Consider the following 25,803-nt stretch of genomic DNA (forward strand, 5'->3'; position numbering starts at 1 on the left):
CCTCTGACTAGACTAGAGTTTATTAATCAGGTGCCAATTTTTGTGACATACAGACTTTTCCCGGTCAAAGTTGTGAATTATAAATCTGTCCATTATTTCCCAGTATAAAATGCTTAAGAGATAAGCAAAGCCAGCAATGCTGTTTTTGGACCGAGGTCACCAAGTGAAAACAAAATACAAAACATACAAAATTCTGGAATGTGGTTGAAAAGATACCTTCTTTTCCCAAAGCCTTCTTAGGACAGCTGGAGAAAGTCTGCTCCCACTCTGAAGGATAAAATATAGGTCCATAACTAGTAGGCAATTAGAGTTTCCTACAAACATCAAGGATTAGAAGACTTTGCATACTTCAAAACTGCTTCAAGATGAGACAAGTACTTTTATTGGATGGGAAGAGGATGTAATGAAGGAAGCAGACTATAGACATAAGTAAACAGACCTATTCACACTAGAGCAGAAGTGGGGAATGATGTCCCCTTTAAGACTTGTGGACTTCAACTCCCACAATTCCTCAGCCAGCATTCTGGGAGTTGAAGTCCACAAGTCATAAAAGGGCCAGCCCTACAGTAGTAGTGCAAATGGTACTAGCCAGTAACTGAATCTAAACAAAAGATATTTTTTATGAAAGTCAGAGAAGATTTTCTTTCTTTTTAATGCCATGGAATGTATTTATGTAGTAAACCATTTATATGGTAAACAATTTATATAGGGGCGTGCATAAGTGCACCATCATGCCTCCCGTCCCTGTCCTATTGTCCCCATTTATTTGTACCTATTTCCTGTATTATTACTCATGTTTATACTTATACCTATTATCTTGTAAGCGATTGATAAATAAAATAAAACAAATAAAATATAGCCACCCTACTCAAACAAAGTGACTTTGGGTGATGTACAACATAAAAATCCACAGTTTAATGATCCCAAAACCCCACCCCCATCCCATGGTGGCAACAACACAATCAGACATATTTAGAGATGAGATTAGAATTATCTTTAATCATCTCATTGACATTAAATTTGCATTTCCTTCTCTGTTCATGGTTTTAACGTACTCAGAAACCAATCACAAGAACTTAATTTCTGTTAATTCAAGAGGTAGAAAAGGTATAAATTTTCCTTTTGAATTCAAGCCGTACGTCATTCTGAACATTTCAAAGGAAATAACTATAAACTTCAAAGCAGGGGTTGGTTTACTGTTTTACTTCAATTAAGAAAAGTCAGGATATTCACATATGGTTACTAATTGTAACAGTACTAATTGAAATTATTTTCTCAGTGATAAAAAGTAGCGACCTGACCAAGAACCTTGAGGTAATTTATCAGGTGGAAACAATGAATGGAAAGCAAACTGCAAAACAAATTATGAAGGATAACATTCCTCTTTTTGGGAAGACCAAGAATGCTGTGATTTGATGGAACTGACGAGTTCCTCAAAAAGAGGACAGAAATTAAAAACTACCAGACACCACAGTGTATGAAATGATCTATGGAAAGGATAGAAGCAATTTGCAAGGATAGAAAGATGGACTGAATGGCGTTGCTGTAAAGTAGATATGGCTACAGGTTCTGCACATGTCACGTCTTTAACATTTTTGGCCTATTACTTTCTGGCTGCTTTACTGTGTTCTCTCTCTCTCTCTCTCTCTCTCTCTCTCTCTCTCCCACTGAATCTAAAATAAATTCTAATTAATTCCATCCAGAAGAGCAATTAGATGTAAAAAGCTTCAATCATCTTTCTGACTTTATTTTAAATACATCTCTATTGAGTGGAGCTCATAAATCAAGTGTTTTGTGGCATATCTAAATCTTAGTCCAACTCATTATGGGTATCACCATATAAATGATTATATTTCTTGATAAACTGTTTGGAGTAATGCCAGCCATTAGTGCATAGGAACTGTTCCAATATTTAAATTTTCTATAAACTCCATCCTTTCATCCGTGATCAGAAATAAAGCAGGGGAGAACTGCTGTTGTGTGGCAATCTGTAGGCTTATTTATATAAATAAATATATGGGTGTAATATAGCAGAATAAAAAACTTGAAACAATGCAAAACAATATACAAAGTTAAAAATTCTTCCCCCAAGATGGACACCTAAGCAATTACTTGGATTTAAAAATTTGGTAGAAGAGCAATTTTGACTGCTTTTCAAAATGCTATGAACAATATGCTGGGTATGCTCTGGAGGTAGAAAGTTCTAAGTGTGAATGCTCCAAAAGAAAAAATATTTATATCTTTTCTTTAGAATTTTAAAGTACTATAGATATGCTTATGCTGATTATGTTGAAGATGTGATCCATGACCTCCAAGCAAGGTTGCCGAGCTGGAAAAGGGGAACCAAATTTCTGATTCCCATTTCCCTGGAATTGCTACTGAAATACAGTCCTGCTACATTTCTCTCTGCCTATCATACTGGACATTGATTCATTATTCTCTTGATCTCCCCTAAGGGTCTCTCAAATTCCCAGTTTGGAGCATCCCACCAGGGATTTCTGGTTACCTCCTTCTTAAGCAACATCATAGCTACAGTCCAACACTTCTCACACTCTTATGAGTCCCCTCTCAGATTAGGGCTTATAGATTGAGGGTGGATCTTCTTGTATTCTCATGAGTCCCTTAAAAGGATTAAAATATCGTTCCCATCATCAATCAATCATAGCAGAAGACATAGAGAATCATGGTCAGCACAGATCTGCAATGACTTCTCTACATCTCTAAACAGACCTTTTACATGGCGACAGGCTTCAGCTGGAGCAGAAAGCAGTAGCTCCAACTGGGACAACATGGGTGTTGCAATGTACTGTTACGCTAAATGTTGCAATGGTCAACCTTGTAAAAGTGATGGATGGACAATGGAATGTTGCCATGTGATACTGAAGAAACGAAAGTTATATGGAGAAACGAGAGTTATATGGGAGAAACGAAAGTTATGGAGATAAAAGGTAACTGGGCGGGGCTAAGAAGTAGGAGCGATAAGACACCAGCTATGGTATAGGTTTGCATTAGCATAATTATGTAGAAAGCTTCTTTGTCTCTGCTATGACGTGTGCAAGTAGCCTATAAAAGGAGTACCCACCATTATTAAAGTGCCTTTTCATCCCGAGTAAACACCGTGCCGTGTGTTTATTTATTTACCATGAGAAGGCCCAGGGCTCTGAGTTCAGACCCTGTCGTCGCCAGGAGGCAGGCAGTGAAAAGCCACACATGGGCTTCCCGATTACCAACCCAATAAAAGTGACAGACACTTCTGCTCTTTTTAGCCTTTTCCTGGTCAAGGAACAAACAGCAGTAGATGACAAGAAGTGAGATACATTGCGTATGAGATTCATACTGAAGTCTTAGTAAAAATTTAATGCAGGAAAAAGGAGTTCCAGAATATTGGACTCTATTTCCCATGTATCAGTGATCATTAAGGCAGAGTCTCTGATTTGCTTTTCTTTTTCACAAACTCCTTAATGATTGGAATAATGATTCATTTAGGAGGTAAGTCTGGAATGTCCACCTGGTTCTTGTCTGCCATATTTGAGAAACATTTTTCTTCTTACATATACAACAGAATTCTATTACAGTTTAGCTCTGTGTGACAAACATTGCAGGGCATCTGATTCCTAGCAGTGGGAGTAGAGGTTAACAGTGGACATCCTGAGTACCATTACCCTCCCTTCAATGGGGAAGGGAACTTCTCCCTGGGCTTGGCAAGATATGCCAAAAAGCACAAGCCTACTTTTTAAAAAGTCGATAAAAGCAGTTTGATGTTGCCAGAGATCCTGCCGTTCAAACGCCTCAAACATTGTGACATCTATTCCCAAAGAGCCATGTAGAGACATAGATTATTCTACAGCCCAGAATTTCAGTGATATATGTGTAAATGGAAATAGAAGCCCAGCTGCTGAGAAAACATCCAGTTTAAGACAAACTGTTCTGTTTCATCTAAAATTCCAGAAAAAAGCTATTCTTCTGTATACACCTTTTTCTTGAAACAATTTACACACACCAATATATGCATGTATGCTCACTCAACAATTTCTATGTGTTTCTGTTTGATTTTTAATGTAAGTTTATCCATTTCTGCACAGTCTAGCATCTTATTAATTATATCTTCATCTTGCAGTGTTTCTTCATCTTTTCAGTATTGCGCTGCTGTTAAGACATTAACATTAAATACATACTTTTCTTATTATATTTTTCTGATATCATCCCTAATAAAAATAGTTCAGGTTTAAAATCTACATGTTTCCCTATTATCTTTTCTAGCCATTCTGTGTATTTTTGTCCATTTTTGTTTTGTTTTAGCAGAAGTCCACCACATATGATAAAATGTGCTTGTCTTTTAATTACATTTCCAACATTTGCTAGATATATTTTTAAACATTTTAGCTAACCTAACAGGTGGTAAATGCTATCTATAAAACATTTTATATAAATTTTCTTTGTAAGAAGTTGACATTGTTAATCTATAGTTCCTTTCCCATAAATTTTGCCATTTTTCTAATTCTATGTTATAGCCAAAGTTTTTCCCCCATTATGTCTTTTATATGTTCATCCTCCATTTTAAAATTTAGCAAAAAATCTTATACTTTCTTAATTTCTTTATCAGTATCTTATCAACAGAAGGAAGACACAGAATATTATCAAACATGGAACTTATTTTACCAGCGGTTGGAGAAAAAGGGTTGAGAGTAAGAATGGAATCTGTTTTGTTAAGCAAATTAAATACCCAGATAACACCATGTTCATTAAGCACTAAGAAATGTAATTAATAGAAAATTAATAGATTTTTTTTTAAAATCTGTGTGAATGGCAAACCATATTAGCCCAGGCCATCCACTGTTGTCCTTAATGCACAGATTTTTTTTGAGACAGTAGCATATAAATATATGAATACGACAATATGAACAGTAGGTTTATACAAAATCTTCTAGTATTTCAGGAACTCTCCCAGAACATGATAATCCATCCAGTCTAGGAATAGTGCAGTAGTTTTCTGGAAGTTAATCCTCCAAATCAGAAGCAGATTTTGCTTATGTCTAACAATACATCATCTAGTATTTTTGGATTATTATTTTCAATAATGATATTAAAAAGTTTAAAAGTTCATTTTGAAGACTATAGAATTGGCCTGATTTAGTAAAATTTCCCAAATTAAAAAGCAAAGCTGTTTTACTTTGATATAAGGCTCTCAAACCAAATATTTGGAAGGTAAAAAAAGCACGTTTGTACCTATTGTTCTTCGAAGATCTTCACACTGGCTAATATGAGGAAACTTCAGGATTTCCTTCCATTTTTTGCTTTTACCTTTACGCTTTCCTCCACCTCCTGCAGAAAAAGAAAGGATTCTGTTATTAAAGTTTGTTATTATAGCTAATTCTCATTTTCCTTATACCCTGTTTCTCTCCAAAACACACACGCTCCAGCTGTTGTTTGGTACATTCATGTATGCACATGTTTTACAATGCCCATTGTTTTCAGTATCATAAACTGACTGATGGGGATTTCTAGGACTCTGATTATAAAGATGTGCAACAGTTACTGGGCAACTATAAACACTTCCTCCTCTTGTTCCAAAAATAAGCAGAATAGCCAGTTGCTGCATAGACAGCCATCTGTATAACAGGAAGCAGCCATATGCAGGAAAACTGTGCTCTGTGTGTGCGCGCACACACACATACATCTATTTGCCAGTCAAACTGGGAGCATTATCCAAAATCTTGTGCCTCATCTATTGAACAATGAAGAATTTCTTCCCCCTGATAAACCCCCTCATACAACATTGATACCAAAGGACAGGCTGGGCTGCATAATTGTCAACCAACTCCAGAGGCCTGTTTCTGCTTTATCTACATTATCTTAGATGCCCAATTAGTTTGAGCAATGATAAGCAGCAGTAACACAATCTTTGTACCTTGTTTCACTTCAATATCATTTCTAAATTTAATCACCTCTTATAGGCATCATACAGACTATTGAGATTAATATGCTTGCCACTAACTCCCTTGTGCCCGAAACAATGACATCTGGCAAAGCCAATCTCTAGCATCATCTTTTCTACAGGACTTCTTTGCATCCCACATAGAATTTATAAGCATTCTTGGGAAATAAAACCGGTGACTGGAAGCAACTCTGTGTCAGGATTAATGCATTTTTTTTAAAAAAAAGCATACTTTGCAAAACAATCCATGAATATCTGTTAGCAATCAGAAGACACAAAGAAACTCCCAAAGAAATCCAAAATTCTTGAAAGCTTGGTATTCAGACAAACCATCCATCAATAGACAAATTCGGGAAAACCACATATACACACCATTCAAAGGAGACAATAAAAAAGGTAAAAATACTGAAACATATCTTCTCTAGCACCCAGCTAAGCAGGAATTAACATGAGATAAATAACTAAGCAGAAAATAATACCCTAATCAAGGAATTACCAATGACAAGACCATATCCCAACCAATACTGGAAGGACAAACTATTGTATATAAACAGGGAGCAAACCCCACACTCAAAAGCATTGATGATGTTCCAAATTGGGTAATTAAACATCTACAAGAATCAAGAGAGCATCAAGGACTCCTAAAAAAGCAAAGTTAAGGTACAGCATTCTAGGGAGTTGGGTGGTGGAACAGTTTAACTTGAATGCCTTTCTCCTAAAATGAATAGAATTGTTTTGACCAAGGCATCCAAACTATAATTACGCACATACGTATTTTAAAAACAAGACTTATTTTATTGCAGTGCTGGGAATTGTTTTCATTCCCAGCTGGAATTAATCTCAGACAGCCCCCCAAGATAAGTACACACCTTTCAGTTCTGTGGAGTGCTGCCAAAAACAGAAGTATGAAATGAACCAGAAAAGAAACAAACCGAAGTACAAAAAAACCCAACCAAAGTACAAAGAGCTTCCAGAATGACTCTGAACTGATTGAACTAATTTGCTTCCTGCAAAGGTATTGTCATGTTGGCCTGACCTTTATATCTTATGGAAGGGGCAATCACTTCCCAGCCTTATTCCCGAGTCACCCCTTTTGTTCCAGCTGCTCTTGCCTTCTAGCAGCTCTGTGCACATGCACACTGGGAACAGGCTCCCCAGGAGTCCTCTGCCTCATTGCTGCCAGGCTCTGAAGGCTCCAAAGGCAGCACCCCACTCCAACATGGTCCTGACCCCATCTCTGCATCGGATGCAGGACCCTTGTCTGAGTCCTCTCCAAAGTCCCTGATTGGTCCCCATTCTTCCCCACTTTCCGATTCCCTGCCATCTGCACTTGCTGCCGCCGAACCACAATAAGGATAGGATAGGATAGGATAGGATAGGATAGGATAGGATAGAATAGAATAGAATAGAATAGAATAGAATAGAATTCTTTATTGGCCAAGTGTGATTGAACACACAAGGAATTTGTCTTGGTGCATGCGCTCTCAGTGTACATAAAAGAAAAGATACATTCATCAAGAGTCAAGAATCATAAGGTAAAACACTTAATAATAGTCATAGGGTACAACAAGCAATCAAATCATACTAGGAAACAGTCAATATAAATTGTTAGGATACAAGCAACAAAGTTACAGCCATACAATCATCAGTGGGAGGAGATGGGTGAAAGGAAGGATGGGAAGAGTAATAGTAATGCAGACTTAGTAAATAGTTTGACAGTGTTGAAGGAATTATTTCTTTAGCAGAGTGATGGTATTTGGGGAAAAACTGTCCTTGTGTCTAGTTGTTCTGGTGCGCAATGCTCTATAGCATCATTTTGAGGGTAGGAGTTGAAACAGTTTATGTCCAGGTTGTGACTTTTGGGGATTAATACAAAGCACTATGACAGCTATTCCATTACTGCAGGATTTTGTGTGTATATTCACAATATACTGTTAAAGTTTAAAATGCCAGAATTAACATATTTATAACCCTGCAGCTTAAATTCAGTAAAAATCATTCACATGCTCAACGGCAACATGTCCCGATAAAAATCTTTACTGGTACCAGGAAGAAGCAGTTGGGTTTCTCCGTCAACACAACTATAGTCTATGTGTGTGTGTGTAGGTGTGTGTGTGTATGCGCACGCACACACACACACACACACACAAATACACTATATTGGAGGGAGGGGGGAGATATTTCTGGTAACAACTGGCCCATAGGCTGGATGAGTCATGTACTGGCCACACCCACGCCCAGTTTAGCAAAGGGGAAAAACGTCCCGATAAGTCATGTGACAATGCCGTGATGTCATGAGTTTGATACCCCTGACTTAGATGATACATTTTTATACAGTAATTATTGGGTGTTAAGTTTTCAAAATAACAAAGTATTAGAACAACAAAGGGTTGTTTCTCCTTGTTTATCCCTCAAGCAATGCCAAAATTAAAGTATTGCTAAGGGAAATAGAAGACTGTTACGGCAGATAGAATATCAATAACGTATCTCATCAAATACATGGAGTACAATTTCTCACCCAAGAGGAACTACCAAAGAGAAAACCCACATCTGCTTATCTGCAACCTGTAAGCAAGCCACTTCTGCTTGCCTTCAAAGATAAGTAGATTCACATGGAAGGACCAGATTGATATAGTTCTGTGGAGGAATTAAAGGTAAATAACATTTTAATAGTAATAGTAACCCATGCGCCCAACCAAAAGGCTGGCTGGCTCCAACATTATGCACCACGTGAGGGTTGCTGAATAATGTTTATTATTTAATGTTTAAATGATGGTATACAGACCTGGTATGCAGACAGCTAGACAAAAGTTTTCTGGACCACAATTACCATGCCACCATCTAGGGCAGAGGTGGGGAATTACAGCCCCTTTATAATTTGTGGACTTCGATTCCCAGAATTCCTGAGCTGGCCATGTCAGTTCAAGAATTCTAGGAGTTGAAGTCTGTAGGTCATAAAAGGGCCATAGTGCTCCATCCCTGATTTAGGATGAAGCTGGGTGCTAGCACTTTATTCTACTTTAGGTTTATGTATAAAGACGTACTCAGATTTGTTCTGAATTTCTTCGTTAAATGTTGACTTATTGAGTGTTCGCATCTTTAATCTTATTTTTCTTTTCAACATCACATTTTTTTTGTTCCTTCTCAGCTCAATCTTTGCACTTGTCTGTAGCCTATTAATGAAAAGAGGATCTAAGTCTGCCTTGTCCTACATTTCCCAATTTGTTTACCATGGCAGGGCCCATTAAACACCATCACACAGGTGTCTTTTATTATTTTATTACATTTCTCTGCAGCCTAGTAACCAAATCTCGCAAGCTGATTTATAAAAAAGAACATTAAGTTGTAAAATGCCAGAAACATTCTACCATAGTGCAACACTTAAAATGTATTTTTAAAACCCTCAAATAATAACATGAACATTTTAACAAACAATAACAGATTTTTTTCAAACACAATAAAGAATTAAAACTTCTAGAATACAAATATATACAAAAATCTCAGTTTTCTCTAAAAAAATTCACATTATTTTGACTTTAATCTTATTCCTTTGATTATTGATTTTATTCAAATGTATTACATTAAAAAGATATTTTGGGAAATGCTTTAGTTACAAGTCCAAAAATTCTGTTCGGTGTCCTTTCTTTTCTAACCTGTGATCTTGTAAATATATTAGCTTTTATTAACAAGGGATGGTTGAGGTTCTAGTTGCAATTCCTAATATTCCTAGAGAATTTACTGAGCTGGATAATCACTAGAGCAACAAGCATCAAGCAACAAGACTTATCAAGTTTGGCAATCTGTACATTCCTTTACTTACAGCATCAAGGAGAATATGAAATAGCAATTACAGGCATTAAATGAAGAGGAATAAAAACACTGTGAAGTAATTATTGCGCAAATGAATAAAGCAGAAGCAAAGAATTGTTACCATGAGACACAAATACTCTGCACAGAAAAGATGCACACAAGCAAACCCAAACTATGGTGTTTTTTTTTAGAAATTCATTTCTGCCAAGCTCTCAGGAAAAAAAAAGGCTGAAGCATTCCCTAGTTACAACGATGATTGGTGTACAATTCAGCCAATGGTTTCTCCCTTCCAGTTCCATGTCCTACAAGAAGAAGAGCATCTCTTGATGACTCATTTGCTTGTATCCAAGTGCAATATAGCAGCATTCTTTTCCCTGTGACGTCTTTTTGTTGAGGTTTCCAATCAACTGCTTTAATCTGGCTGACCTTTCCAGTTTTCAGCCTCTGTCTTGAAGCTATCCTCGCTTGCTTCAAACGCAATTAGGCATGGTGACAGGAATATATGTGTAAATACGTATGTATGCGTGCGTGTAACAACACGAGGCTATGAAGGACATTTTGCACCAAAACAGGTAAGACCAGGTAAAATGGCCAAACCAAAAGTTAAAAGGAGATTTTTCCTGATGGCAGAAGGGTTCAGATGAAAAACTCTCCTTGAACCTCACTGGGTCTCAGTGTCTTTTTATGCTAGGACACTCACTGGCTTTCCACTAGTGGTCTTGTTATCAAAAACTGAAAAAACCATCACTCAACATGTGCCAGGTTTGATATTTAGTTGAATTTAGTTGATTTTTCAGGTTGAACATGTGTATCTATCCTCTTACAAGGATCAATTCCAAAGCTTCTAAATAAAAGTCTCAGCATTTGGACAGAGCTTCTTGCATCCTGTTTTTAGTCATCTAGTTTAGAGCATTATGAGAATCTACCATGCAATTGCTATTGCTTCATTTCGAGCCCTATGAAGTAGAGATAGATATTTGAGATTATGTGGGAATCCTTTGAATAGCAGAACAAATCTGACTGTTGTTTAGCTAATTAAGTGTAAGGTTCGTGGGACTCATGGATTTACAGCAAGAGTAAAGAACCTGATTTTGCCCATTTTCAAACATTAAGCTGAACAAGTTATATCTAAGAACGGGAATGTGACAAAAAGCCAAAATACCAGTGGCAATAAAGAAATACGTATGGACATTAGCTCTGTCCTCAACTGAGGCATTTCAATCTGTGCACATTTCCTGTGGAAATCTGTAGATTTATAAACCTTCAAGCAATCAAAACAATCTTCATTAAACAAAATTCCCAACTGTAGGCATGTATCTATGTACATTCATCTGAACATGCACACAAGCCCTCCTAGAGAGCTTTATGTGAATCGTAAAGAATGGAGCAGACAAGAGATCTGATTTACAATGTATTCTGACAGTTCTTGACCCACTTTTAAATCACCACACATTCAGAAAATTGCTACAACAAAGCTCATATCATTATACAATTTTCTTGCATGTAAATTACCAAACCACAAATCATTCTTACAAAATAATAAGAAAGGTTTCCAGCATAAATGCATTTATTATACACCACTGTCTAATAAAATCCAATTCTGTTCTAAGGCATAGTATTGATTATGTGCCATCAATTAATTCTTGACTCATAGCAACCATATACACCTCAGATATTATCAAGTAAATCATTATTTGGGGGCGGGATCATTCTTATGGTGCCTGTATAATCACGTTGGGCCAAAAATTACTCCTTTCACATGCCACTGCTATCAATATGAAGTGTTAGGTGTCAACATGGAATAAATTCAAGAGCTATGAAGGCTATATTTTAGATGAGGTACTGTTGAGGAACAAGAATATTACAGCATATTCATGGTGTTTTGGATGGTTAAGGTAAAAGCTAAATTTGTTCTTTAGGTAATGCTACATGACACATGTCCTATTTTTAGGGCATTCAAAGAAAAAGAAAACACCAAATGCAGACAAAAATTAGAAATCCATATTCCATTCATGTCTCCTCCCCTCCTTATATTGATAAGGAAGAGTTTAAAGTGGGAATATACTCTCCAATATGACACAGATCAGGAACTGTACATTCCCTTGTATTCAAATAGAAAAAGAACTTATTTTTGAGTACCTGTTTCATATACCTGAACTCAAAGCACTATTTTTTTTTAAAAAAAGGAAGATAGCATGCAATCTGTATTGATATTTCTAAGAGTAAATAAACTCTTTGACCATCCCAACATTTCACAGAGTGAGAGAGATGTCCATTGTTTGTAGTCTTTGGTCTTCAGGTTAAAACAGCATTAGCTCACTAGTATAGTAGTAGTTCTCATTACAAGGGTAAGTATGTGTCTGGCACTAGATAAAGGCTGAGATCCTCTGTAAATAAAAACTGCTTGAAGATTGACAATGAACAGATGTTCTCCTGCAATCTTTCCTTGAGCCCAGCAGTTAATGATGTGAAGTCAGAGGTCATGGATTTAATTATACAATGAATAACATTGATTAATGGCTATTTCCTCTCTCCTAATGATGTTCACACAAGCCATGATGCCATGTACTTACAAAATAATGCCTGTATGTTGGAAAATAAAGTGGATAGGTTCCTAACCCCTTAAGGCAAATGAAGGATGATATCTTGATTCCATAAAAGCAAAAGACATTCCATTAATACTAGTCAAAACTGAACACTGGATTAACTCTTTAGTGGCATCTAAAGCATTATTTGAAATCCTCACCCACCCACCTCCAGTCAATAATCCAAGTGGAATTTCTAGACAAGCTACTTTAAATAATAGTAATTCCAACTCTCATAGTCAAAATTGGTATCTGGTTATCTAGATTTGTTCCTTTTTTAAATTTAGCAAATTACTGCCTTAGTTATTCTGGACAAGGACCTAAGCTAATGTAAGTTTATTGAGGATTGGGAAAGTGACCCTGTTAATTGTCCTAATTCCTTTTGTGACCTTGATACTATTAATTATCACTTCCCTTTTCTACTGAGGTTTGCATCCTGGAAATAAGGATTATTATTTTTTTAAAGTCAATTTTTAAATTCTAATTACAAGGGTCCCATAAACATAGAAATGATTCTTAAGTACAGAACTTCTGAGCACTGTTGTAAAGTAACCTCCAAATTTAGTTTTCAACTGTTTAATATTTCTGTTAAATGCTGTAAGATACGGCTGTCAAACTCCTGACCCGCAGGCCACGGCCATGCCCAGTTTAGTGAAGGGAAAAAAGTCCTGATACATCACGTGATGCTGCCATGACGACATGAGTTTGACAGCCCTGCTGTAAGATCTCAGCTCTGTATAAAATAGGAAAAAATACACAAAACCTACAGAAAAAACGTTTCTTTAGAGAATATTCCTGAAGCTTAAAATGATCCAGGTTACTTGAAAAATAACAACTTTTCCAGTAGAACACAATTCAGTCACGTTACCATTTCTGTAATTCTATCTTGATTATGTTCCTTATAAATTGTACTTTGATATAAATCTGTGCTAATAGCATTAAAAACATTTGTCACAATCAATGCCTAGGAATTTTATGATAAATAGATTCTACTAGCCAATGACCATTGTGAGACTGATATTGTGTTGAAAAAACAAATATTAAGGATTTTGTTAATAGTTTAATTGGAAAAATCAGAAAACGACTAACTTTTACAAAAAAAAATGATAGTCCATGTGACAATAAGATGGTACAGAATCATATACAATGCCTTGCTTAATGACCCACTCCCACTGCTCTCCTCCTTTCTTCCCCTCCTCCCCTTCCTTCCTTCCTTCCTCCCTTCCTCCCTCCCTCCCTCCCTCCCTTGTAATTCTTAGTATCAAAAAAAGTTTGGTCAGAAGCTAAGAAGAATAGAGAGTACCATTACTTTTCAACTTATCTGCAAATGTTACTTTAAACCAGAGGGCTGACATTTGACAGACAAGTGATAGAAAGCCAGGCTTCCGATGTCAGAAATGGTGTGTCTGTGTAATGACAAAAAGCACATCAAATAAATTTCCAGGTATGGTTTTTTTGGGGGGGAGGCTGTAATCTTGTACCCGGCAATACCCCAAGCCTATTTTAAAGCAAAATGTTTGGCTTTTGTTTCACATTAAAATAGATGCAAAAGGCAGAAGTCAAAATGTTTTAATATTTCTGTTTTTGTACTCACTGAAAATATTTATAAATATACATACTTATACACATATCTGTCTGCTGTGCATATGCACACCATCTTGTATGACTATGTATCATCTTATAGTCACACAGACTACCATTTTTTCTGTAAAAGTTAACCATTTTCTGATTTTTTTCCAATTAAAATATTTAACAAAACCTTAATGTTTGTTTTTAAAACACAATACGGTAGTCCTCAACTTACAACAGTTCATTTAGTGACCATTCAAACTTACAATGGCACTGAAAAAAATGACTAATTTCACACTCGTGACTGCTACAGCATCCCCATGATCCAGACATTCGGATATTTGATAACTGGTTCATACTGAACACCACTGCTGTGTACCAAGATCATATGCGATCCCATTTTCTACTTTCTGACAAGTATAATCAATGGGGAAACCAGATTCACTCAACAACCGTGTTACTAATTTAAGAACTGCAGTGACTCACTTAGCAAATGTGGCAAGAAAAGTTGTAAAATGGGGCAAAAGTTACTTAACAAATTTCTCACTTAGCAACACACATTTCAGGCTCAATTGTGGTCATAAGTTGAAGACTACCTGTATCAACCTCACAATGGTCATTGGCTAGCAGAATCTGTTCTCAAAGACTTTCACAGAGATAGTTTACACATCTGATTATATACCTTCGTAAAGAGACCAACAGAAAACATTTAATGTAACCAAGGAATGTAAAGACATGATTAAGCACACAATGCTTAGGTTTGGGTGCCAAAAGAAGTGCTGTGGCCTCAGGAAAGAACAGTCCACTCTGGAAAAAGAACAGCTCAGATTTCCCTTAATTCCCAGCCCATCAAGTCCTTCTTGGGACATAGTAGCAATGGGCAGGTCGTAGCAGTATCACGTTGCTACTGATCCGAAAAGATGATGCACTTCAAAGTTTCCAAAAGCATTTGTAAGAGCTTTAAATCAATCTTTAAAGCAGCTCTCTCCTACTTTTAGATGTGTAGTTTCCCCACCACCACCTTTGGGCAACCATAACACATAATTCATACCCAATCTTTTGAAATAACAGTTCTGCTTCCTAGTTGACCTGAACAATATTTGGAAGGTTGCCTTGGAATTTAAACATTAATTCTATCATTAATCTCTTGGGTAACACATCATTTTAAACGTCACTAGATATTTAAACATAGTAAAGTTTTCCTATCAAGAAAATTTGGTCATTTGGGGCTCTTAAAACTATGAAAATCCTGTTTTGTTTTCTTAAGGAAGAACTTTTGGAATACAGTTGTTCAGAGCAGTATGCAGTACTCTACACCAAAACCAATATAGTATTTTTGCAGAGCACTCAGACTCCAGTTCTCCTTCCTGGAGAACAGTCTGGATGATTTTCTATCCTCCTCATCCTCCTTCTCCTTCTTTAAATATAATTAAATATATATTCCAGTGTTTGGATTACTTTGAATCACTGCTTTCATACATTTGTTTCATGTTTGCACTCTACTATATGGATTATGCATGCTGGCGCAGACACACCTTTAGTGATGAAGAAATATTTTAAATATAGAGAAATTGTGTGGCTCCTTTATTCTTTGCCAAGGTCTAATTGTAAGAAGTTGGGGGAATGCAAAGATTGAGTACAGCAATCTCCAAAGTGTGCCTCCTAATGTGCCAGTGAATTCTGAGAGTTCTGAATGTGAGCCAAAGGAAATATACCGAATATGGCTTTATTTGACCACCTTATGCCAAGTTACACCTTTAAAGCATTTAGCTCAAGAGTGCAGGCTCTGATTGGCAGGAGCTTTCTAGAATCTCCATGAAGGAAGAGGCCTCCCCAATCCCATTAGTAGGTCATTTTTTTCCTGGGGGAAAAAAACTCTTTATCCAACCAGAGATAATGCTGTCTGCATGCCAATCCTATGTTTACCATTGAATTATGAGTTATGCAATATCACTGTGTTATATGTCAAGCCTTCAACTATTCATTTGTTTCATCCATTGGATTAAGCCATGAATTTTGGAATAAAAGGAAATAGGTTCCTGCAATACATTAAGCCAAATTAAACAAATTATGTTCTGACTTATTACAATTTGTGAACTGCCTTCTTAGAGGGTAAGGCCCGCTGTGTTTGCATGCACTGGTCATGGACAAATGTGGCTTTAGGTTTTGGCTGGAAAGAGCCTATTTTCAGACATAATGCTAAGGAAATCATGAAAGGAATTTCCATGATTTGTTTAGCCACTTTGCCCGAAAATCCAAGACAGGAGCTTTAGTTCTGAATAATTCAGGTTTTACAATCTGAACCAGACAATACAGGAAAAGAAAGTGAAGTTAGCATCAATTTTGTTTACTTACTTTAAACTGTTTTAAACCTTTGGAGCCAAAATTTTAAACAACTTTTTTTTTACCATATGTGTAATGCTGAAATCTTATCTTATCCTATCAAATCCTATCAGATTTGTACATTAACATTTATCTAATAAGCTAATGACAAATGCTTATTATTTTTACAATCTCATTTTTATTACTTTTATAAATAACTCAAGGCAACATAACTTCCTCCTCCTATTTTCCCCACAGCAACTACCCTATGAGGTGGTTGAGAGAGAGTGCCTGCTCCAAAGTCATCCGTCTGGCTTTCATGGCCAAGGCTAAACTTGAACTCACTGCCTCCTGCTTTCTAGCTTGTTGCCTTAACCACGAGACCAAACGGGCTTTCAGTTACTATAAATTACTATAAATTTACTATAAATACTTGAATTCAGCTCTGCTGTCTGGAATCTGCACTGTATATCAGACATAAATGCAATTGAGTAAGTCCAGAAGTATTTTACCAGAAGAGTACTACATTCCTCTGTTCGCAACAGAATACCCTACAGCACCAGACTTGAGATTCTAGGCTTAGACAACCTTGAACTACGCCAGCTAAGACTGGACTTAAGCATAGTACATAAAATCACATGTTAAAACATCTTATCAGTGAATGAATATTTCAGCTTTAACCACAACAACACAAGAGGACGCAACAGATATTAACTTAATGTAAACCACTCCAAACTACGATTTTAGCAACAGAGTGGTCAATGTCTGGAACTCACTACCTGATTCTGTTGTCACTTGCTCAAATCCCCACTCCTTTACCCTCAAATTAACCTCTATTAATCTCACCCTATTCCTAAGAGGTCTGTAAGGGGCACTGCATAAGTGCATAATCATGCCTACTGTCCCTGTCCTATTGTCCCCAAATTATTACTTCCTATTTCTTACATTTAAATTATGTTTATTCTTATTTCTATTGTATTGTAAGCTTTTGACAAAATAAATAAATAATACATTACTAAAGAATTCTAATTTCTTAATATTTTTCTAGATTCTACCTCAACTTTCTTTTAATGCAATAATTAGTTCTACTTAACTTGCAATAGCAAGGTACTTACAGACAACTATTTGATTTAAACAACGAATTCCAGAATCTCAATAACTCAGCCATTATTGTAGTGTTTCTCAACTTCATCAGCTTTAATCTGCATGGACTTCAACTCTCAGAATTCTCCAACCAGCTTGCTGGCTGGGGAATTCTGGGAATTGAAGTTCACACAGTGATTCCTAAGAGTTGAGAAACAGCTTTCCCATGATCTCAAAATAATTATATTAGGTAGAATAAATCGGAATCTTTCAAAAAGACAAAAGTATTTTCTTCTCTCAACATTTTTCATGAAAAAAGAAGATAATGTAAACATAGCTAGCAAAAATAACAGCTGCATCATGAGCTCATAACCAAGACCATTACATTCTCATGCATTTAGAAAGATATTAATCCAGTGAAAGATTCACAAATATTTTGCTTTTGGCACTATACAGTATTTAATATGCTGAAGGTTAAATAGTTTGTGTAACAGCATCCATCTCCAGTTTCTATTTATAAGTAGTGTTATAAAAAGGGTTTTTTTTTTTGGAAATAAATAGACTCCTTTTTGTAGAAGTGGTAGAGATTTACTATTATACTATTATTCTACAAGTACTATATTTCAAAATATAATTTCCATTTCAGTTTTAATTCCATCAAATTACAAAACAATTGGCCATGTCGGACAACTCTGGGAACACTTACAAACTGCAGACATTTTAAATTTACATTTAAGTTGCAAATTTTAGTTTAAAAATTAAAAATTAAATTTAACTCTCCTCCCAAACTAATTACTTCCCTGTATTTGCTGTATTGCAATTCTTTGGAAATTGTTATTATGGGTTGTACATGTTCTGTTCTTCTTATAAACCTGTTAGTCTAACTCTAGAGTCATGCCTCTCTTTTCCCCTATGTATCACACAACTGGTTTAGTCTCCATCTTTCAGTTCCTAAGTCTGAGACACCAGATTCAAAAGAACAGCTAGTTGTCTAAACCAAGTGATTAGGTAAATGCATAGATGATTATTCAGGAATGCCAGGCATAACCAAACCCACATCTAAAGAGTTCAAATTAGCTACATTATTGCTCAATGTCTACTTCATAATAATCTTCCAAGGCTGACAGTTTGCAACTAAGATATGGTTCAACAGAATTAATGGGGGAATCAGATCTTGCCTTTTTGTGCCTATGTAATGATTTCAGACTAGTTCCCTGTTTGACTCCTCCCTCGCTTGGCCAGTCTCTCTCCAACAACAATTGTAGTTATAGTTAAGTAATTACTTTTACATTGTCAAATAGCAAACTTCTTGGAGAAAGGTCTGGTCATAATAAGATACTGAAGGCACAACAACTCTTTCAGTGATTGCATCTCTCTGGAGTAAAGATCTAATTCATAGTTCTGGAGAAAATTCAAGTATTGAACTCATGTAATCAACTGGCATAAATTCAGTAGGTACAATGGGACTTAAAAGTTTGTGAACCTTTTTAAACTTTTAAAAGTTCTACATAAATATGACTTAGCATATTATCTGTTCATCACACAAACCCCAACATTGCCTAAAGAGAATCCAATTAAACAAATGAATCAAAAACATACTTATTTGTTTATCATTGAGTAAAATGTATACATTCATTATTCATTTTTTAAAATGGTCCAAAGCTACCAAGGACTTGTGTGGAAAACAGATCATGTGATAGATCATAATTAGTCAGAAATACTGAACATTTAGATGGGATGCGGTGGCTCAGTGGCTATGATGCTGAGCTTGTCGTTCAAAAGGTTGGCAGTTCAGCAGTTCAAATCCCTAGTGCCCTGTAATGGGGTGAGCTCCTGTTACTTGTCCCAGCTTCTGCCAACCTAGCAGTTTGAAAGCACATAAAAATGCAAGTAGAAAAATAGGGATCACCTTTGGTGGGAAGGTAACAGCGTTCTGTGTGCCTTTGGCATTTAGTCATGCTGGCCACATGACCATGGAGACGTCTTCAGACAGCGCTGGCTCTTCGGCTTTAAAATGGTGATGAGCACTGCCCTATAGAGTCAGGAACAACTAGCACATATGTGCGAGGGAACCTTTACTTATACCTTACTAAACATTTGAAAGCACCACTATAATCTCTGGAGGAAGGCTTCTAGTTTTCAATTAAACGCACCCTTGGGAGGCACCATGTCACCAGATTCATCCTGTTAGGATTCATTGGATGTGAGTTCAATTCCCATAGAAAATCTGAACCCTTCATTGAAAAGAGAATCAAGCCTCAATGTTTCAAGTAGGGAGTAAGAAAAAAACATGTGGAGCTGATATTGCAGAGTTCAATTGCTATTTGTGGGTAAACTCAAAGAATTTTAATTTAGCAACCAACATAATCTGCTTTTCAGCCATCCCATAAGGACTAGAAATTGAATCCCTCCAATCTGGAGACAACAGCAATCTGGATGAAAGATTTGTCCCTGGAGTACAGGTCAGATCAGCAATTAGACGGCTGATAAGGCCACCAACTTTTAATACATAAGCAGTTAGTCACATCCTGCTAATCTTTGATCTTTGCCAAGATTCTGGTCAGGAAATAAAGGGCAGAAACATAGGTCCAGTCCAACAAAAAGAAAATGTGAGTAAGAAACTAAGAATTTATCCTATCATTCTGCAAAAAGATAATACGTTGCTTGTTTTTCCATGATGCAAATAAATTGTCCCTAGGTTAACCTTAACAGAATTTGGTGAGGGTGCAGTTTATATTAGTAAGCAGCCGTTCTGATATAGTTGAATTGATCAATGAGAATTTGTCACTTCTAGGCATATAGATTGCCAGGATAAAGATGGAATGAAAAACAAGCAATGCTAATCTATACTTTAGGGTGAAAAGGGGAAGAGACTTTGGGTCATCCTTTTTGTTAATATACCAAACTCTCATTAAATAGCCTCGTCTTCCAAAAACCGCCAGTTAAATTTGTTGATGTGTTGTAACACTTTAGTTTGCATCAAGCACATTGGATATAGAAAGAGATAGACGTGAACTCTCTAGCTGGATAGAGATGTATCAGTTGTAAGGAAATGCACACCTACAGTGAGATAAGACTGAAACATCTCCAGGGGAAGAATAGTTTGGCACACAGAGGAACTAAGAAGTAGAACTGATTAGTGGGTATGAAGGGCAATTGCCAATGATGTCCAAGATGGACAAAGCAAATAACTGAAGTTAAAGATTTAGAAGAATAACATGGGATTTAATTCCTGTTAGGCAGATCTTATGCTCAAGCAGCTGAAGTGTACAGTGTTATGGCAACAGTAGGAAAATGTTCTTCTGGTGGTATATTTTGTTACCTTTATAAACTGTATAATTTGCGATGGAAGAAAAGAGAAAAATGCTCATGATTGATCCACGGCATGGAGGCTCCTTGAAAAGTTTTGAATCCTTAGTAGATGATTTTCTTCAAGCTGATAATGGTGTAATACAGACCTGAAAATTAGTCTGCTGCCAGTTACTTTTTGGGAATAGTAGCAAACCTGAAGGAAAAGCAGGGAGTTATAATATTTCAGTCTGTCACACTTAAAGCCTGCTCTAAGAGTGCAGCTTGAAAAGAAGAAGAGTGCTTGTGATGAAACTGTTTAGGAAATACCTGGAAAAAGCAAGCTCTATTGCTTAACCTTAACCAAAGCAACAAAAATACTTATCTGCCCACATTGCAATACTGCAATGGAAGGGCAGGGTGCCCATGAAGAGGTTTTTTTTTTCGATGTTTAAAATTCATGAAAATAAGAAAAAAGAAAGAAACTAAAAATATGTTTGATATGTCGTCAACATGTGGATTCTGGGATTTTGCAGAGCCTGTTTAGAGCTTTCCAAAGTTTAGAGAATTATTTGGTGGCAAATCATATCTGTGACTTGAATAGCTCTGTAAGAATCTAAATAGGGTCTATTATACAGGCTCATATTTCAGATGCAGGGATCACAAAGATCAGGATAAAAAAAATCTGTTTTAATTATTTAGAAGAAAATCCTGGATTTTGATTATTTTATGATTGAATAATACAAATATAAAGCTTCAAGGGTGATAGATTTTTCCATTTAAATCTGAAGGGAGAAATTTATCTCTCTACATCTCCATTTGCTTACCATGTATGATTCTTTATGACATAGATATCCCTGATGTCACAACAGCCTAACAGTGGGAGGATTTTAGTTCCAAAGCCCTGCCAATTCTCATAGATATTCAACAAAAGGGGGGACAGCATAAACAAACTTGACAGGCAGTTTGTTTATATCCACCACTAATTTTAAAGAATACTAGGGATTTTTTTTAAAAAAAACTGAAATGAAGATGATAGAGTTATATATCACTTTTTCTTTAATTCATTAGGCCTGAGAAAACATTTCTTACTTTAGTTTGTGATTGTACTGGCTGAATTTAGAATTAAAACAGCAATGACTTGGAAACACTGGGCTCAGGGTGGTTACTCCTAGCTTGTAGCCTTCACTTCTAGCAGTAGCATCCCAACTCACACTAATGAAATTCAGCAGCAAAATGGCCAAACCAAATTCAAACATATCTAATTACAGGAATGATAATAATTTGTCTCCAACAGGTCTCCGATTCTCGTTTCCAAAAACGTTGATCATGCTTCCTTAGACATTCTCCTAGAACTATCCAGAAGATTGGGAGGATGAATTGGGGCCTCAAGCCCTTGAAAAATTTCCCACCCCTGCATTGAACCACATATGTTATCTTTAGAGTCACTAAGCATGCACTATGTTTTGTTCAAATTAGGAATAAGCACATACATCAAACCTCATAAAGCTTGACAGGTCTTGGCTCTGACTGAAATTCAGAGCTGAATGTATATGCAATTCATTCTTCGTGACACAAAGCATGAGAAGCGGTTTGTTTTTCCCTATACTCCCTGCCAATAAAGGGAAAATCAAGGAGCACTGTGAAGAAAATAGACTTGGATCATAAAAAATTCTGAATGCTAAAAACCCAATACAGAATTGTAAACTTTCATGATCTATGCTCACTGGAATTACAGATCTAAGAAGAAAATCACAAATAAGGCATGTATAATGCAGTTTTACATCTATATCACACAACTAAACTAAATACAACAATTTTTTTTTTACAATTGACTGATGATACTGTTTCAAATGTAACATAGTCTAAAAATAGCTTCCCAGAGCTCTGATGGTTGATCTGAATACAGTTCGATCTTTAGGGCTTCAATTTAAATGCCAAAGGTCACAAACACTTTAAAGCAAATATTGAGCTTTAATGCTGACAGATGTGCTATTCTTAAAAAAACAAAAGCACACAGCAGGCTGGAATGAATAGAATGTTTCAGCACAGTCTTCAATCACAAAACAAAATATTTTCTTCACTAGAATATGCGGCAAGATCACCAGAACTAATTAGCTACATCTACAGGAAGAAAGAAAAAAAACCTTAGAAGATAATATTTTAATCAGAGTATTTAGTGAATGTTTGATTCCCCCCCCCCCTAAAAAAGCAGCCAGATATAGACATGCACGTTCCAATATGACTGTTGTAAGTTCTACCAAGAAAATCAAACACGTAATTACTTTTAAACGGGAAACATTGGATAAAACTCTGCTGACAAGATCAATTTAGACTCCAAACTTCTCTTATCCTTGAGAGACAGTATATCTTACTGACGTCAATAGAAGCCCTGCACACGCAGGGAGGTTGGCATATCAAAGACAAGATCTGCCACGCGGATCCAAGTAGGGAATTTGCTCTAGGAATTGACAGGCCTCTGGAAGGTTAGATGAATAACCCATCTCTGCATCACTGAAGAAGAAAATACGCAAACATGAGGGTAGACTCCTCTCCATCTCTATGCTGTGTCTTACCATTGTGATACTGCACTTATTCTAGTCTGCTTAGTCAGACAAACTACAACTTTTTAAACATGATGTCTTTGCTAATGTACCTGATAAACCACGGCACTGAAGGTTGTTGTTATTTTAAATCAGCCATCATCAGAATAACATTACTGAGACTGATCTATCTGGTTTATATTTTCCATGGCTAGAGACAGAAGAGAGGAGCCAAAGGTAGTATGATAAGAATTATTGTTACTAATGAAGTATGTATTTATTTATTTTGATCTACTGTCAAAAGTGAACCTTTTACTTACAATCTGAAGAGCTTTTATCATGCTGAATTCTATCTCATTGGAAGACTTTGGGAAATTATTTACAAAACAGAGAGGTCAATAGATCATGGGTTTTTTCCATAATATTAGAGATCTTTATGGCTACATTCACCATTACGTAGTTCACAGCTTATAATTTGGAATTGGTTAATAAACTGGATTTGGACAAGCCATAATATAAAGACTGAATGTTTGAATATAACTAATGGATATTGTGGGCTATCATATTTTTTCTTTTAAAAATGGGAAATGGCCAGTGCTGGCTTTTTAATAAGATATACTGCATAGTGAAATCTATCCATGAGATTCATATTAAACCCACTTCAAAAATGCCCCACTACAGTAGATTTCATAACACTTTTAGAATTGGTAAACAACTCGCCTTAATTAAGGAGGGGCAGAACTTATGTTTTTCAGATAATATCGGTTAAGACTCCTGCCTTGTCTGACTGAAGTCCAATTTTATATCGTACATCAAATAATTCACAAAATATTTTGAGTTTAGAGTCTAGTAATAACTATGTATTATTAAAAAAAACAAAAGCAGCTTTTTTCCATAATGTTGAAATGTTCTTTGTTGTGGCAAGTTAAAAGTTATAAAAAAGAAACAAAGGGTTTTCAAGTAATTCAAACAACCATTAATTGACAAGAGTCAAGCCATATCATTGTAATCCACACCCAGAAACTCTCTCGGCAAACCAAAAGAACTTTGACTGTTTGTTAGCTGGCAAATTTTTTACTGTTATTCTGCTCTGAAATCACAGAGGAAAATCAAAAATGAAAATTGTGCATATTAGTGAAAAAGAAACATTGGAACAGGGATGTTCAACTTTGGCAGCTTTAAGACCTGTGGGCTGGGGATTTCTGGGAGTTGAAGTCCGCAAGTCTTTAAGTGGCCAAGGTTGGACATCCCCTGTATTAGAAGTAAAATAAAATAATTATATAAAAAATAAACAAAGGGAATAATGTTGCTTTTGTAATTGTGTGCAATTATATCTGAGCTTGGTGAGCTTAAGAAAATGTATTACAAGGAGTGCTGCCCAAATTTCCCTCAAGATTCTTGTTTGAGTCTGTGGTTTTTGTCAGTAACAGAGCCTTTTATATGGTTGAGTTGCCCTTGAAATGCTCCCATAGCCATCCGAATGTACAGCCAGTTAAAGGAATGAACCACTAATCCCCACCAACAGAAATTCCTCCAGAGCCCACATGGATTAATAGTGATAACATCTCTTGCCATGTATTAAACACTGAAACAAATAAATGTAGATAGTTACCATTTTTAAACAGTCAAGGACAGATGTAATCTTCTGGAATAGCTTTATGAACATATATACACAAACACACAAATGCGCACACACATACACAAAGCTGATGTTAAAAAAAGTTTGCAGTTCTCTGGACAGCAGCTTTTACAGTCTTTCCAGGTCACCACTGCTAGGCTGATTTTGCACAGTTCCAGTGAATCCTTTCTGCCTTTATTTTGTTACATATTCCATAAAACAGAAAGAACATTTAATCACATGTAAAGAAAACCCCAAAATATGTAAAGATAAATATAGTACAATGAAAAAAAAATCACAGCATGGCTTCTAAGCTGTTTACAATATGGCAGTTTTTTTCTCTAATATTATGTCTGAAAAATATGTTTCAGTTATATTTGAAAAATAAAAGATATGCTTGTGATATTGGTATTCTAAATTGTAATTTTAATAGGATGATCTTTCCTTTTTTTTCCATAACTGACTTCCAAATTATCTCACAATAGACTGTTACTGGCTATAATTAATACTACATCAATATCATTGTATAGAAACAATATAACACATCAGAATTAGAACAATGTAACATAAAAAAAGAAAAATGCAAATAGTATAATAAACATATTAAAATAATTGTTAATTCCAATTTTAAAAAGAGAGGAAATTAAATGTGAAACAAAAATATTCTTTGAACAATTCAAAACAGATTTTCCACAAGGAAAGTCTGAGAGAAGAAAGGTGCCTATAAAGATGTAATCACCTCATGAATTTCAGGAAAAGAGTGCACTACTGAGAAATTCTATGACAAACCACAAGAATGTACAATGCAGTTCTTGGTCCAGGGACAAAGTTTTTTCCCCAGCATTGACCCAGCCTATAACAAGAAAGGTAATCCTGTATATTGGGAAGTCCAGTTTAAACCATGTATTTCCCAAGGAAACCTTGTATTTAGTTCAACAGTTAATTATCCGTTGGTGCTGATGTTGTAGCAGTAGCAGCACATGAGCATTGCCAGGTGCACCATTCTGCACTAGCTTTGGCCTCCAGACTAAATGCAAGAGCAGCTCCATT

At 36.0% G+C, this 25,803-nt stretch overlaps 1 protein-coding gene across 2 annotated transcripts in view; it reads right to left on the reverse strand.

Moving 5' to 3' along the window:
- The window catches only part of GRK5 (G protein-coupled receptor kinase 5), a 170,792-nt gene that overhangs the window by 109,809 nt on the left and 35,180 nt on the right, over nucleotides 1-25,803 (reverse strand). The window contains exons 2-3 of one of the 2 annotated variants that reach the window (XM_087932652.1): nucleotides 5,227-5,322; nucleotides 217-267 (exon numbers count right to left, since the gene is read on the reverse strand). In XM_087932652.1, the coding sequence (XP_087788778.1) occupies nucleotides 217-267; nucleotides 5,227-5,322 (147 nt within the window). The remainder of the gene's footprint in view (nucleotides 1-216; nucleotides 268-5,226; nucleotides 5,323-25,803) is intronic. The other variant, XM_026704861.2, reaches the window with a different exon arrangement.

The sequence above is a fragment of the Pseudonaja textilis genome, chromosome 4, assembly GCF_049901715.1.
Source record: "Pseudonaja textilis isolate UNSWEBS1 chromosome 4, rPseTex1.2, whole genome shotgun sequence".
In the NCBI taxonomy this organism is placed as follows: domain Eukaryota; kingdom Metazoa; phylum Chordata; class Lepidosauria; order Squamata; family Elapidae; genus Pseudonaja; species Pseudonaja textilis.